This window comes from Lepidochelys olivacea (genome assembly GCF_965140295.1).
Source record: "Lepidochelys olivacea isolate rLepOli2 genome assembly, chromosome: 1".
NCBI classification, from domain to species: domain Eukaryota; kingdom Metazoa; phylum Chordata; order Testudines; family Cheloniidae; genus Lepidochelys; species Lepidochelys olivacea.
The window spans coordinates 350216679-350231947 of record NC_140411.1 but is presented as its reverse complement, the minus strand read 5'-3'; the positions used below and the strand labels follow the sequence as shown (position 1 = coordinate 350231947).

Genomic DNA, 15269 nt, shown 5'->3' with positions numbered 1-15269 from the left:
AGCTGCCCCTTGGCCTCAAAGGGTCTCTCGGGGCAGGCCTAGGGGGTGATGGGGGCTGCTTGTGTCCTCCAGCCTCCCCGCCCTTACCCAGGGCTAGAAAGCAAGTCCCCCCCTGTTACCCGGCCCCCACTGTGTGCCAGCCCCCCTGCCCCTGGGGCTCAGCCAGTCCAGCCCCCCATGACCAGCGCCCTGCGTGCCAGCCCCCGCAGCGGCTTGGCTAGCTCCCCGGTGATGGGGGCTGCCTCGGCTTTTGTTGCAGGGGATGTGAGCATTGGGATCAAGTGCGCCCCAGGCGTGGTGGGACCAGTGGAGGCTGACATCGAATTTGACATCATCAAGAATGACAACGACACATTCACAGTGAAGTACACGCCACCAGGCGCCGGGCGTTACACCATCATGGTGCTCTTCGCCAACCAGGTATGGACTGGCGCCGGGCATTACACCATCATGGTGCTCTTCGCCAACCAGGTATGGACTGGTGCCGGGCATTACACCATCATGGTGCTCTTTCCCAACCAGGTATGGACTGGTGCCAGGCATTTCGCCATAATGGTGCTCTTTGCCAGCTGGGTATGGCCTGGCACCAGGTATTACACCATTGTGGTGCTCTTCGCCAGCCGGGTTGGGACTGATGCTGGGCCCAGGGCAGAGGAATGGCGCATGGGGCCATCTCATCTCAGGGGGGCTCAGACCAGCGTCAAAGCCACCGTTTTCCCCAGGTGCCCCCTCCTTGGGGGGGCATCTCAAGGGGCTCTGTAGGGGGCTCCCTGTGACCTCTCACCCTGGCACTGGGGATACTGGGAGGGACCTGCCATTGGCTGCCCCCCTGAGCCGGCGGGGGTGGGGGCTGGGCTGGGCTGGGCTGGGCGTGCTGCTGTCCCAGGCTAAGGAGGAGGCCCCTGGGGGAGAGTGATGGGAGCCCTGTGGCCAGCGCAGACCCCATGCCTGGGGGCGTCTGTGCTGCTGGAGGGGCCTGGCCGGGGCAGCTCTGGGACCCATGGCTGCAAATTCACATCCCCACTGGTGGATCCAGCCCACCCGCCCAGCTGCCGTGTTCCACCCCAGAGGGGGAAGCATGTTGGAGCCGGCTGGGCGATTGCCGGGTAGGCGGGGGGCTCCAGGAGGAGAAGCAGGAGGGTCTCCCCCTGTCTGGCCCTCCATGGGATCCTGGCCCCCCAGCCTCAGGTTCCAGCCAGCAGGACTTCTCTCACCCCTCTCTTTCCTGTGCCCCCCAGGAAATCCCCACCAGCCCCTTCCGCATCAAGGTGGACCCGTCCCACGACGCCAGCAAGGTGAAGGCTGAGGGGCCCGGGCTCAGCAGGACAGGTGAGGGGGTGTCCGTGGGCTAGGAGGCTGCAGTGCCCCCACCCCCCGGGTCAGGGGATGGGCCCCCCCCAGGCTGGCAGTCCCCCCTGAGCAGTATGGGGCCTGCACAGCACCCGGATGGGAGACCTCTGAAGAGAACTTGGGGTGCTTGCAGGGACAGGGTGGAGCAGGGCGGGGCTCGGCGGGGGGCACTGTGTGGGGGGGAGCGGGGCAGGGGCTCGGCGGGGGGCACTCTCCCAGGCAGTCAGTGCCAGCCCCGATGCCTTGCATGGCACCAGGGGGCGCTGTGTGGCAGGTGGGTGCAGGGCGCCCGGGGGAAGCTGGGCTGGCAGGATGCTGACCCGGCGCCTCGATCCCCTTTCACCAGGAGTGGAGGTCGGGAAACCCACCCACTTCACCGTGTTCACCAAGGGCGCCGGCAAGGCCAAGCTGGACGTGCAGTTCGCTGGGGCGGCCAAGGGCCCAGCCGTGCGGGACTTCGAGATCATCGATAACCACGACTACTCCTACACCGTCAAGTACACCGCCGTCCAGCAGGTGAGGGGCCGGGGCGCGCGCCAGCCGGGCATCGCCCCCTTCCAGGGCTGGGCATCGCCCTTCCCCGCCCACACACCAGCCAGTTTCCAGGGCCGGGCATCACGCCCACACGCCTGCACGAGCCAGACACCGTCCCCCTACGAGAGCTGGGCATCATCCCCCCTGCACACACACACCTAGACGGGCATCGCCCCCTACTACAGCCGGGCATCACCCTCCCCGCACATGCAGAAGCCAGGCATCGCACACACCCCACCCCATCCCCAGCCGAGCATCGTTCCCCACACGCCCAGCAACCAGAGATCGTCCCCCTCTCCCCCCTGCACACCCACAGCTGGGCTTTGCGGCTCCCTGCCGGGCATCACCCCCCGTCCGTTCCCTGACTCGGTTGCTCTCCCCGCGCAGGGCAATCTGGCTGTGACGGTGACGTACGGGGGGGACCCCGTGCCCAAGAGCCCCTTCACCGTCAGCGTGGCGCCTCCCCTGGATCTCAGCAAGGTCAAAGTGCAGGGACTCAACAACAGTGAGTGGGGGCAGGGCCGCGCCCAGAGACCCGGGGGATGGGCTGGAGGGGCTGGAAAATGCCAGGGTGATGGTTCAATGGAGTGCAGGAGGAGTGGGTGGAGATGGAGGTGGCACTGCGATGTGTGGCAGGCAAGTGGGTGGGTGGCACTGTGGGGCATGGCGGGCGAGGGGCTGGCACCGTGGGGTGTGGTGGGCAAAGGGGTGTCACTGTGGGGCACAGCAGGCGAGGGGCTGGCATGGTGGGGTGCCAAGGGGGGGCACCATGGGGCTCGGTGGGAGAGGTGCTCGCACTGTGGGGCACAGCAGGCGAGGGGCTGGCATGGTGGGGTGCCAAGGGGGGGCGCCATGGGGCTCGGTGGGAGAGGTGCTCGCACTGTGGGGCACAGCAGGCGAGGGGCTGGCATGGTGGGGTGCCAAGGGGGGGCACCATGGGGCTCGGTGGGAGAGGTGCTCGCACTGTTGGGCACGGCGGGCGAGGGGCTAGCATGGTGGGGTGTGGTGGGCAAAGGGGTGTCACTGTGGGGCACAGCAGGTGAGGGGCTGGCATGGTGGGGTGCCAAGGGGGGCACCATGGGGCTCGGTGGGAGAGGTGCTCGCACTGTGGGGCACAGCAGGCGAGGGGCTGGCATGGTGGGGTGCCAAGGGGGGACACCATGGGGCTCGGTGGGAGAGGTGCTCGCACTGTGGGACACGGCGGGCGAGGGGCTGGCATGGTGGGGTGTGTCGGGCGAGGGGCTGACACTGTGGGCGCAGCTCCATTGCCCTGATCTCGCACTGCAGAGGTGGACGTGGGCAGGGACCAGGAGTTCGCGGTGAACACACGTGGTGCCGGAGGGCAGGGCCAGGTGGACGTGAAGATCACCTCGCCCTCCCGCCGGCCCATCCCCTGCAAGGTGGAGACGGGCACTAGCAACGACATCCACACCGTCAAGTACATGCCCCCCGAGGAGGGGCCCTACAAGGTGGACGTGGCCTACGATGGGCACCCCGTGCTGGGCAGCCCCTTCTCCGTCGAGGGGGTGATGCCTCCGGACCCGTCCAAGGTGAGCGGTGGGGGCTGCCTGCAGGCCGGGCACCATCTCCTGTCGCCCTGGTAGCATGCCACGGGTGGAGTTCCTTCACACCCAGCTCCTCAGGCTCCCCCCGGCTCCCCCGCCCACCCGGTCTGCTCCGGGGCGTCTTTGCGGTGCCCCCCAGCTCCCCTCTCCACACCAGGGGGCTGCGCTCCCAGCTCTCGCAGACCGGAGCGATGACAGTGAGGAATTGACCCCCCGGTGCTCTGGTGCCAGGCAGAGAGCAGGCATTGCAGGACACAGGAGGGTGCGACCCGGCTAAGGAGATGCCAGGCAGTGTCCCAGGCTCCAGGGCTGGCAGGGAGGGCTGGGCCCGATGGGGTCCCTCCCAGCCTGCTCCCTGGGGCTGGATCTGGGATCACTTTTTGGGGGGCAGGGTCTGCCACTGCCCAGCCAGGCTGGGGTACCCCCCATGCCATGTAGGGAGACGTAACCCCGACCGGGAGCGGGCAGCCTTCGCGTCTCCTCCCATGGCCAGAGGGGAGAGAAGACATCACTGGCAGCTGCCCCCAGGGCCGTTCCTGCCCCGCTGATGTGCGCCCGCTCCCATTTCAGGTGTGCGCCTACGGGCCGGGCCTGGAAGGCGGCTTCGTGGGCAAGCCGGCCCCCTTTGCCATCGACACCAAGGGTGCGGGCACTGGCGGGCTGGGCCTGACGGTGGAGGGCCCCTGCGAGGCCAAGATCGAGTGCCAGGACAACGGGGACGGGTCGTGCTCCGTGTCCTACCTGCCGACGGAGCCGGGCGAGTACTCCATCAACATCCTCTTTGCCGAGTCCCACATCCCCGGCTCGCCCTTCAAGGCCAACATCCAGCCGCTCTTCGACCCCAGCAAGGTGACGGCCAGCGGGCCGGGGCTGGAGCGCGGCACGGTGGGTGAGACCGCCACCTTCCTGGTGGACTGCTCCAAGGCGGGCGAGGCCGCGCTCACCATCGAGATCGTCTCCGAGGCGGGGGTCAAGGCCGAGGTGGTGATCCAGAACAACCGCGACGGCACCTACACCATCACCTACAGCCCCGCCTTCCCCGGCACCTACACCATCACCATCAAGTACGGCGGGCACGCCGTGCCCAAGTTCCCCGCCCGCGTCAACGTCCAGCCCGCCGTCGACACCAGCGCCGTCAAGGTCTTCGGGCCCGGCGTGGAGCCACGAGGTGAGGGCCCCGCTGGCTGTCCCCAGACACCCCCTGTCTACCTGTCTGTCTAAATCTGTCTGTCTATTTATCCCGACATCCCCTATCTATCTACCTGTCTGTCTGTCTCCCCAAACACCCCCGTCTGTCTGTCTCCCTAGCTATCCCCCGACACCCCCGTCTGTCTGTCTGTCTGCCCATCCCTGTACACATCTATCTATCTATCTATCTATCTATCTATCTATCTATCTATCTATCTATCTATCCCCCACACACCCTCTCTCTGTCTATCCCTCTAGCTGTCCCTGTACACACCTGTCTCTCTCTCTATCTGCCCCTCCATCCGTCCCCCCCCCCACATCTCTCCCCCTCTGTCCCCATGCCCCCATCCCGTATGTCCCCCTACCCACCCCCCATCTCTGCTCTTTGGGTGTGGCCAGGCCGACCGGCTCCCTCCTGAATGGGGTCCTTTCCCTGGCCCTGTGCAGCTCTGCCTGGCTCCGGGGGTGGGATGGGGGCCCCCCGGGGCCCATTGCCAGGGAAGGGGGTTCCACCAAACGTCCTGCCGGGTACCACCTCAGCCAAGATTCTGGCAGCTGATTGGCACAGCCCGGGCTCCGGCGCGCTGATAGGCCGGTGCGGCTCTCTCTGGGGGGCAGCAGCGCCCGCAGACTGGCACTCACCGCCCGCTCGCTCGCTCCGCCAGGTGTCCTTCGCGAGGTTACCACCGAGTTCACCGTGGACGCCCGCTCGCTCACCAAGACGGGCGGCAGCCACATCAAGGCACGCGTCATTAACCCCTCGGGTGCCAAGACAGAAACCTACCTCACAGACAACGGCGACGGGACCTACCGCGTCCAGTACACGGCCTACGAGGAGGGTAAGGAGCCCTGCCCCCCCAGTCAGGGCCACCCACAGCTCCAGCCCTGGGCTAGGCTATCCCTGCCCGCAACGTGTAGTAGCCCTGACATTCAGACAGCACCATATAGGCCCAGGGTCAGGGTAATTATCCCCAGCATAGAGGGGGAAACTGAGGCACACAGAGAGGTGCACCGACTGGCTGAGGTCACGCTATAAATCAGTGTCCGAGTTGGGAAGGCTGGGACGCCGTGGCCGAGCCGGGGGATGATTTATCGCCGGACCGTAGGGAGCAGGTGCCCTGGGCCGGGCAAGTGGGGGGCGTTCTGGTGCCCAGGCCCTGCCAGCTGCCCTGAGTCTGTGGCTATTGTTAGAGACCTTGGCGTGCTCCGGCCAGGGCGGGGGACTCCAGGTGCACCTGTCGCCTGGGAGCTGGGTCCACAGCCCAACCCTGGTGGGGGTGGGGGTGGTGGATTTGGGATTCGGGGCTTCCTGAAGGAGGATTTCACTGGGGTGGGGGTGGGACAGGTTCCAGCTCAGCTTGGGGAGGGGTGTCCCAGGGGCCTCTATACCCCATGGGGCTGCCTGGGCTGGAGGGGAAAGAACCCATGTCAAACCTGGCCTGGTTTCTCGTGATGGGGAGCAGAGACCAGGCCCCCCCCTTCCCCCAGCTCCAAAATCCCAGTGGGGTCTGGGGGTGCAGCGCCCCTTGGGGACAGAAGGTTATCATGGCTCCCTGCCCCACAGTTGGCATTGCAGGCATTGGGGAGGGAGCTTCCTGACCCCTTTGTGGAACTGGGCGAATAGGAGCTGTTGGGGGGCAGGGGCAGTTGGGGGGGAGCAGAGGCAGCTCCTGACCCCTCCCCGCCCCGTCTGGCACACCAGGCCTGCACCGGGTGGAGGTGACGTATGACGAGGTGCCAGTACCCAAGAGCCCGTTCCGCGTGGCCGTCACCGAGGGCTGCGAGCCCAGCCGTGTGCGCGCCTATGGCCCCGGCCTGGAGGGGGGGCTGGTGAACAAGTCCAACCGCTTCACCGTGGAGACCAGGTACCGGCCCCTGTCCCGCCGGGATCTGCTGGGGAGAGGGGGAGACCACGGAGCCGCCGCGGTCATGGCCCGGGCCGGGGTGGGGGATGGATGTTGGCGAGTGGCTCTCTGGGTCCCATTCCCACACCACTCCCTGCCCCGTGAGGTGGGCGGCTTCCGTGGTGTGAAAGCCCTGAGGGGGGACGGGCACGGCCCTGCGGGAAGGAAAACCCTGTCCTGGCACTGCTGGCCGGCCACGTGGCCTGGCTCTGGAAGGTCTGGCTGGGGACTCTGGGTAACAGCACAGGGCCAGGACAGACGCTTACTAAATGCATCCACTGCGATTGGCCTGTGGAACTCCCTGCCACAAGAGGCCAAGAGCTGAGCAAGATTCTAGCAAGCATGTGCCATGCCTGGGGCGAATGGGACCCTCCTGGCTCAGAGCAGCCTCACCGGAGATAACTGAGGGCTGGCAGCAAGGAGGGGGCTCCCTGGGGCAGGTCACCCCCTATGCTGCCTTTGGCATCAGCTGCTCCTGGCCAGAGCCCCTCTTCAGCCCCCTGACCTAGGAGCGGTGCACTGCGGGGCCAGGCCCCAGATGCCCTCCCCCCACCCTCCCACGCCTCTGCTCTGGCCCATGGCCGAGGCGGAGCTGGACTTCCCGGGTGGTCAGCGGGGGCTCTGACCGGCCCCGGGCTCTCCTGGCAGGGGTGCTGGCACCGGCGGGCTGGGCCTGGCCATCGAGGGGCCCTCGGAGGCCAAGATGTCCTGCAAGGACAACAAGGACGGCAGCTGCAGCGTGGAGTACATCCCCTTCACGGCCGGCGACTACGATGTCAACATCACCTTCGGGGGGCGCCCCATCCCAGGTAGGAGCCGCAGCCAGGGGCCACGGACAGGCTGGGCGGGGGTCACAGGGCTGGGGGATGGGGTCACAGCCAGCTGGGCTGGGAGGCTGGGGTCACCTCCTCGTCCTGCCACGTGCGCCTCAGGCCAGGGTGCTGCAGGGTGGCTTGGTAGGAGCTGGCCAAGGGTGTGTCAGGGTGGGCCGGGAGGCACCGGGCCGGGTGGGCCCGCGGCTCTGGTCCGGGGCCGGGGGGCGCCGGGCCGGCTGGGCCCGCGGCTCTGGTCCGGGGCCGGGGGGCGCCGGGCCGGCTGGGCCCGCGGCTCTGGTCCGGGGCCGGGGGGCGCCGGGCCGTCTGGGCCCGCGGCTCTGGTCCGGGGCCGGGGGGCGCCGGGCCGTCTGGGCCCGCGGCTCTGGTCCGGGGCCGGGGGGCGCCGGGCCGGCTGGGCCCGCGGCTCTGGTCCGGGGCCGGGGGGCGCCGGGCCGGCTGGGCCCGCGGCTCTGGTCCGGGGCCGGGGGGCGCCGGGCCGGCTGGTGTGGTGGTTCCCGGCCAGGCTGGCGGCCCCTGGGGCGTGGGGTTTGTTCCCGATCCGGGTGTGAAGTCCCCCTGAAGTCAGTGCAGGCCAGGCTCCCTGCCTTGCCCTGGGGGCTGGGGTCCAGCTGCCCCCCGGTTGGTGACCACCCCTTTCCCCACAGGGAGCCCCTTCCGAGTGCCCGTGAAGGACGTGGTGGATCCCAGCAAGGTGAAGTGCTCGGGTCCTGGGCTGGGGGCTGGCGTCCGGGCCCGCGTCCCCCAGACCTTCACCGTTGACTGTAGCAAGGCCGGGCTGGCGCCCCTGGAGGTGACGGTCCTCGGGCCCTCAGGTACCTGGAGCAGACCCCTGGGCTCCCCCCACCACGGCTGGGCAGTGCCAGGCTGGGCATGACAGGGCTGGGCGCAGGGTGGGAATGGGGCATCAAACCCCCTGGGGATGGCTTGTAGGGGGTTGGGATAACTCATGGGGTGGGGAATGGGGTGGCTCATAAGGGGCGGGGGATGGGTCAGCTTGGGGTGGGGGTGGGGGATGGGATGGCTTGGCGGAAGGGGTGGCTCATGGGGAGAGGGGGCTTGGGGCAGCCCCTGCTACCCATCCCCCCTCATTCCCCCCCCCCCCCGCGGGGCTCTGAGCAGGGCGGTACCCATTGGGGGGGCTCCCCTGGTGCCCGCACTGAGCCCGCTGGGCTGTGCCCCTCTGCCGCAGGCCTGGCCGAGCCGGTGGACGTGCGGGACAACGGGGACGGCACCCACAAGGTGAACTACACCCCGGCCAGCGACGGGCCCTACACCGTGGCCGTCAAGTACGCCGACCAGGAGGTGCCGCGCAGGTGAGCCTGGTGGAGGGGCTAGTGTGGGGGAGGGGGCTTGTGCCGCCGGGGGGGAGCACAAGGCCGAAGTACAATGGCTCCTGGAGCCCGCGGGCCTGGCTGGACAAATAGCCGGCCGGAGGCAGGGGGCTGGGGCAGGCTCCGGAGTAAGGTCAGATTGAGTCCTAACCCTCCCGGAGTCCCAGGCTCGGGGCTCCTGCCCCGCTGGGGATGGAGCCGGGCAGGACTCTGGTGCAGCATCTCCCCGCAGGGCAAGGAGCCTCCTCGGCTTCAACGCTTCCTGGGTCTGACCTTGGAGCATTCAGCCGCTGGCTCACCCCGTGAGTCCACTTGGCTGGGACACCTGGGGCAGCCTCGCACACCCCCAAAGTGGCCCTGCACCCCCACTCCGCAGCCCGCAGGGACTCAGCCAGCGTGGGACACAGGAGGGTTATTAGTGGTCGGGAACAGAGCTGGTTAGCCCAGAAAGCAGGAAGTTACAGCAAAGTCCAGCTTGGGGGGACCAGAGCCCTGGGCCCTCCCCCCGAGTCCCAAACCAGTTTCCACCAGCCCAGCCTCAGTCACGTCCAGCTGGCCTGACTCAGCTCTGACTCCGGCCTCTCCACCTCCAGCCCGTTCAAGATCAAGGCGCTGCCGGCTCACGATGCCAGCAAGGTGCGGGCCAGCGGGCCAGGCCTCAGTGCCGCGGGCATCCCCGCCAGCCTGCCCGTGGAGTTCACCATCGACGCGCGTGACGCCGGCGAGGGGTTGCTCACTGTGCAGATCCTGGTGAGTGCTGGCAAGGCTCCGGGGTGCTCTGCAACCAGGCGCTGGGAGCCGGGGCCCAAGGCTCTGATGGGGGTGCTCTGCAACCAGGCTGGGGGGCCCATGGTGTTGTGATTGTGGGGTACCAGGCTGGGGGGCCCAGGGTTCTGTTGGGGTGGTACCGGGCTGGGGGGCTCAGGGCTCTCATGGCGGGGTACCAGGCTGGGGGGCCCATGGTGTTGTGATTTGGGGTACCAGGCTGGGGGGCCCAGGGCTCTGTTGGGGTGGTACTGGGCTAGGGGGGCCCAGGGCTCTGATGGCAGGGTGCCAGGCTGTGGGGGCCCATGGCTGTGATGGGGGGGTACTGGGCTGTGGGGGCCCATGGCTGTGACGGGGGGTACTGGGCTGGGGGGCTTATGGCTGTGATGGGGGCACTAGCCCCCTAGGGGGTGGAAGGGAGGGCCCCCAGGCCAGGCTCTGCCCGCTGCCCTGGGCTGGGGAGCTGGGGCGGCCGAGCGGCTGTGACCCGTCTGTGCCTGGCCAGGATCCCGAGGGCAAGCCCAAGAAGGCCAACATCCGGGACAACGGGGACGGCACCTACACGGTGTCCTACGTGCCCGACCTGACGGGGCGCTACACCATCACCATCAAGTATGGGGGCGACGAGATCCCCTTCTCGCCCTTCCGCACCCTGGCCCAGCCCAGCGGCGACGCCAGCAAGTGCCTGGTCACAGGTGGGTCCAGCCCCACGCGGCCCCCAGACTCTGCCCCACACGTTCTCCGGCCCCTGCCTGATGCAGCCCCTGGGCTCTGCCCCACAGGCCCTCTGCCCCATGCGCCCTCTGGCCCACGCGTCCTCCAGCCCCTCCTGATGCAGCCCCCGGACTCTGCCCCATGTGTCCTCCGGCCCCTGCCCCCTGTGACCCCCCCGAACTCTGCCCCACGTGCCCTCCAGCCCCCACCCCAAGCAGCCCCCAGACTCTGCCCCATGCGGACTCCTGTCCCCTGTGGCCCACAAACTCTGCCTCATACTCCCATGCAGCCTCTGACCCCCGCCCCACGTGGCCTCCACCCCATGCAGCCTCTGTGGCTTCCAGCCCCCCTCCTGCCCCACACAGCCTCCAGTCCCCCGCCCCACATGACCTCTGGCCTCTGCCCCTCACTCCCGACCCGAAGCCCCATGCCCCAGCTCTGTGGCTGGCCCTGTTCTCACAAGTTTTCCCTCCCTCTCTTCGCAGTGTCCATTGGGGGCCATGGACTGGGTAAGTCCTGCTCTCTGTGGCTGAGGGAGGCTCTGGCCATTGTGAGCCATGGGGAGGACCCGGGGCACAGCCAGGCTAAGCAGGGCAAAGCAGCCAGAAGCCAGGGCCTCTGGTGGCTGCTCTGAGCCCGACTCCTAGGGCGTGGGCTGCCTGGGGTGGGATTTGAACCCCTGGCTGAGGGCAGGGATCACAGCTCCCCCCAGTGGCTGGCCAGAGCCCCTACAACACCCCGGCCATGCTCAGCTCCCTTCAGCTGGGTGGGTGGAGCGGCAGGGCCAGATGCCATCCCTGCTTATGGGCACGGCCCTGGCACCTGCCCCCCCCCCCCCCGCCGACCACATCCCTCCACCCCGCAGGCGCCTGCCTGGGCCCCACCATCCAGATCGGGGAGGAGACGGTGATCACGGTGGATGCCAAGGCGGCAGGCAAGGGGAAGGTGACGTGCAAGGTGTCCACGCCGGACGGGGCCGAGCTGGACGTGGACGTGGTGGAGAACCACGACGGCACCTTCGACATCTACTACACGGCACCCGAGCCGGGCAAATACGTCATCACCATCCGCTTCGGGGGCGAGCTCATCCCCAACAGCCCCTTCCACGTGCTGGTGGGTCTGGGGGCGAGCGAGCTCGGCGGGGTGGGGCTGGGCCGGCCGTGGGCGGGGAGACTGGCTGGGAAACCCGGGGATTGGAGGTCCCGCTGGGACCGTTGGGGTCAGCGCTGACCGCAATGTGGCACTAGGGGGCGCTGTGCTGGGAGGGAGGAGGGGGGGAGCTCAGTGTGCTCCCCTTGTCAGTGCTGGCCCCAGTGCGGCACTAGGGGGCGCTGTGCTGGGGCTCAGGAGGGGGTGTAGGTCCCTTGTCAGTACCGCAGGGTAGCACTAGGGGGCGCCGAGCTGCCATCGTGCAGCGTGTTGGGGCACTGGGTGTTACAGGTCCCCCAGCCAGGGTGCTGCAGGGGAGCCCCGCCTTAGCTGCGGGGCCCCTTCCTCGCTGGACACTATTGCTGCGGGGCTGTTTGCCAGCTGCTGCATCCCACCCCAGAGGTGGCTGCATTTCAGTGCCGGGCGAGCGATTCCTGTGCCTGGTCTGAGGGATCCTGCAGGGCACCCCCCAGGAGCGTGGCTACGAGCCATGGAGCCCGGCATGGCCGCCTGCGTTAATCTGTTCCTTGCCTCCCGCCAGGCGTGCGAGACCATCCCCCACGTCGAAGAGCCGTGCGACTCGCTCCAGTTGCACCAGCCCTTCTCTCCGCACCAGGCTGGCGGCTACCCGGCGTGCTGGGTATCAGGAGCCCCCCTCGGCCCCGCTGCCTCTCTCTGCCCTATCCTGCTGCCTCTCCCCCATCTCTGCCCAGGACGCTTCTTGGTTCTGAGCCCTGGGCTCGCTTGGGCCCCCCTCGCCCTCGGCAGGGCACCCACCAGCCTCCGTCGTTACCCTCCCTTGTAGGTGCCCGGGCATCTGCCCGGGGCGAATCCCCCCGGTGCTTGGTGTGCCGTGGCCATGCGGAGCCAGCGGCACTGTCTGTCTCAAACCCAGCTGGCACAGGCCCCGGCTCCAGGCAGGCTTGGGGGCAGTCGCAGACCCGGGGGGACCCCCGCCTGTCTCCCTTGAGAGGGTTTTGGTGCCACGGGATGAGGGCCCCCCCAAAGCTCTGGGTGCAGTGATTTCCCCCCCCACAATGAGCTCCAACCATCTGGGGTACCTTCGCCAGGTCCCCGCACCCCCACACCCCCCTTCTCTTGCAGCTCTGTCTCCCATGGGCCCGTGCGGGGCCCTGGGCCTGTCGCTCTCTGCTCCTGTCCTGCTCCGCCTCGGGCACCCTGCCTGCCTTGCCAATGCTCTCTCTTTCTGCCCCCTCCCTCCACCCCGCCAGGCCACGGACCAGCCCGTTGCGCCCGCCGAGAGCCTGGACTCCATGCTGCGGCCCTTCAACCTCGTCATCCCCCTCACCGTGCAGAAAGGGGAGATCACCGGTACGGGCGGGGGGAGCCTGGCACCGCACCACAGGGGCCCTGTGGGCGGGGCACCAGCCTGGGGTGGGCGGCGTGGGGCCTCCAACCCAGTTCCACAGCACCAGGCAGGGCGGGACGGCACTGCGGGGGGAGATTGGAGCAAGTGGGTGGGAGAGGAGGTTGGGGGTGGGTCGGGGTGGGAGAGCTCAGGAGCAGAGCAGGTGTGGGGGTGGGAGAGATGAGGGTGTGGGAGAGCTGGGGGGTTGGAGGGAGGGGGTACGGCTGGGAGAGTTCAGGGGGGTAGTAACGGGGGAGAGCTCAGGAGCAGAGCGGGTGTGGGGGTGGGAGAGATGAGGGTGTGGGAGAGCTGGGGGGTTGGAGGGAGGGGGTACGGCTGGGAGAGTTCAGGGGGGTAGTAACGGGGGAGAGCTCAGGAGCAGAGCGGGTGTGGGGGTGGGAGAGATGAGGGGGTGGGAGAGCTGGGGGGTTGGAGGGAGGGGGTACGGCTGGGAGAGTTCAGGGGGGTAGTAACGGGGGAGAGCTCAGGAGCAGAGCGGGTGTGGGGGTGGGAGACCTGGGGGGGCGGACCAGGGGGAGAGCTCGCGGGGAGTGGAGCAGTGTGGGAGGCATGGGGCAGTACCCGGGCAGGCGGAGGGAGCCCGGTGACGGTGTCCCCCCCGTTCCCTCCCCCCAGGCGAGGTGCGCATGCCCTCGGGGAAGACGGCCCGGCCCAGCATCACGGATAACAAGGACGGGACGGTGACCGTGAGGTTCGCACCTGTGGAGAAGGGGCTGCACGAGATGGACATCAAATACGATGGCAACCACATCCCCGGTGAGCGACCGGCCGCCCACAGCTGGGGGGCCCCGGGACCCACCCGGCCACGGCTCCTGGGGGGGTTGGGGAACACCCGGGACCGGCCCACCCGCAGCTCCCCATGGGGGTGATGGGAGTACCCCGCCCTCATCCCTTCCCCTTGTTGCCAGGATGGGATGCTCCCGACAGGGCCTTGCCCTGTATGCCAGGCCCCAGGCCCAGGGGGTCCCATGGGGAGAAGGCCCCAGAGAGCCCTGGGGCCACCCCCTCAGCCCCCAGATGATCCCCCACACCTTGGTGCCATGGCCCCTTCCTCCCCAGCCCCCAGGCTCTGCCCCCTCCGCAGACCCAGCACCCCCTAGCGCCAGCCTGGTTCTGAGGAGCCGGCCCCCCATGGCCCCTGAGAGCCCAGGCCTTGTAGGCGGGGGGCCCTAGGGCTCTCTCGAGCCTTCTCCCCATGGGACCCCCTGCCCCTGGGGTCCCCAGGGCTCAGTGCCAGCCTCTCCCTCCAGGCTGCGCCAAGCTGGGGGGCTCTGAGCCTGGCCCAGCCCCTGGGGCCATGCCCCCCAGAATCTCTCTGCAAGCCCCCACTCCTCCCTGCCCCACAGGACCCCCAGTGTCCCATGAGCCCCCTATCAGGGTGCCCCTGCCCCCCAGGACCACCCCACACACCCCACCAGCCCCCAGTCACAGTGCCCCTGCCTCCCCTTCCCCAGGGAGCCCCCTACAGTTCTACGTGGACGCCATCCACCCCCGCCACGTCAGCGCCTATGGGCCCGGCCTGAGCCACGGCATGGTCAACAGGCCGGCCACCTTCACCATCGTCACCAAGGGCGCCGGCGAAGGTACCGGGGGGGCGGCTGGGGGCAGGGAAAGGAGGGGTGGGGCAGGGCTGGGGAGCTGGCAGGGGAAGGTTGACGGGAGGATGGGGGGCTGGTGTGGGGGGAAGGGTAGGGCAGGGGGCAGGCAGGGGAAGGGTGGGGGAGGATGGGCAGGGCAGGCTGGGGGGAAGGGCAGGGCAGGGGGCAGGCAGGGGAAGGGCGGGGGGCCATGGTTGCGGCACCCCTGACGGCCGGCTCCCCAGGGGGGCTGTCGCTGGCCGTGGAGGGCCCGTCCAAGGCCGAGATCACTTGCAAAGACAACAAGGACGGGACCTGCACCGTGTCCTATCTGCCCACCGCACCCGGCGACTACAGCGTCATCGTCCGCTTCGACGAGCAGCACGTCCCGGGGAGCCCCTTCACCGCCAAGATCACCGGTGAGCCCCCCCGCCGGGCCCCAACCAGCCCCCGGAGCCACCACCACTCCGCCGGGCCCTCACCAAGCCCCTGGAGCCCCCACTACCCCGACAGACCCCCACCTACACCTGATGGACCCCCACTCAGCCACCGGGGCCCCCGCCTGCCCCCAACCAGCCCCCGGAGCCACCACCACTCCGCCGGGCCCTCACCGAGCCCCTGGAGCCCCCACTACCCCGACAGACCCCCACCTACACCTGATGGACCCCCACTCAGCCACCGGGGCCCCCGCCTGCCCCCAACCAGCCCCCGGAGCCACCACCACTCCGCCGGGCCCTCACCGAGCCCCTGGAGCCCCCACTACCCCGACAGACCCCCACCTACACCTGATGGACCCCCACTCAGCCACCAGGGCCCCCGCCAGCCCACTGGGCCTCCACCGAGCCCCTGCGGCCCCCACCACCCAGACGGACCCCCACCTGCCCTCACCCAGGCCCCGGAGCCCTCGCCACCCCAACGGACCCCCACCCAGCCCCCAGGACCCCTGCCTGCCCCTGCCCGGCCCCT

The 15269-nt window shown here is 69.1% G+C and overlaps 1 protein-coding gene across 4 annotated transcripts in view; it reads left to right on the top strand.

Moving 5' to 3' along the window:
* Nucleotides 1-15269, top strand: part of FLNC (filamin C) — a 58457-nt gene that overhangs the window by 32623 nt on the left and 10565 nt on the right. The window contains exons 16-35 of one of the 4 annotated variants that reach the window (XM_084648317.1): nt 260-420; nt 1239-1329; nt 1697-1866; nt 2272-2389; nt 3172-3434; nt 4020-4617; nt 5303-5476; nt 6340-6502; nt 7190-7350; nt 8022-8189; nt 8567-8690; nt 9302-9458; nt 9979-10168; nt 10673-10696; nt 11053-11300; nt 11878-11976; nt 12569-12668; nt 13342-13482; nt 14181-14309; nt 14549-14722. In XM_084648317.1, coding sequence (XP_084504443.1) covers nt 260-420; nt 1239-1329; nt 1697-1866; nt 2272-2389; nt 3172-3434; nt 4020-4617; nt 5303-5476; nt 6340-6502; nt 7190-7350; nt 8022-8189; nt 8567-8690; nt 9302-9458; nt 9979-10168; nt 10673-10696; nt 11053-11300; nt 11878-11976; nt 12569-12668; nt 13342-13482; nt 14181-14309; nt 14549-14722 — 3453 coding nt within the window. The remainder of the gene's footprint in view (nt 1-259; nt 421-1238; nt 1330-1696; nt 1867-2271; nt 2390-3171; nt 3435-4019; nt 4618-5302; nt 5477-6339; nt 6503-7189; nt 7351-8021; nt 8190-8566; nt 8691-9301; nt 9459-9978; nt 10169-10672; nt 10697-11052; nt 11301-11877; nt 11977-12568; nt 12669-13341; nt 13483-14180; nt 14310-14548; nt 14723-15269) is intronic. The other 3 variants (XM_084648318.1, XM_084648319.1, XM_084648320.1) reach the window with 3 other exon arrangements.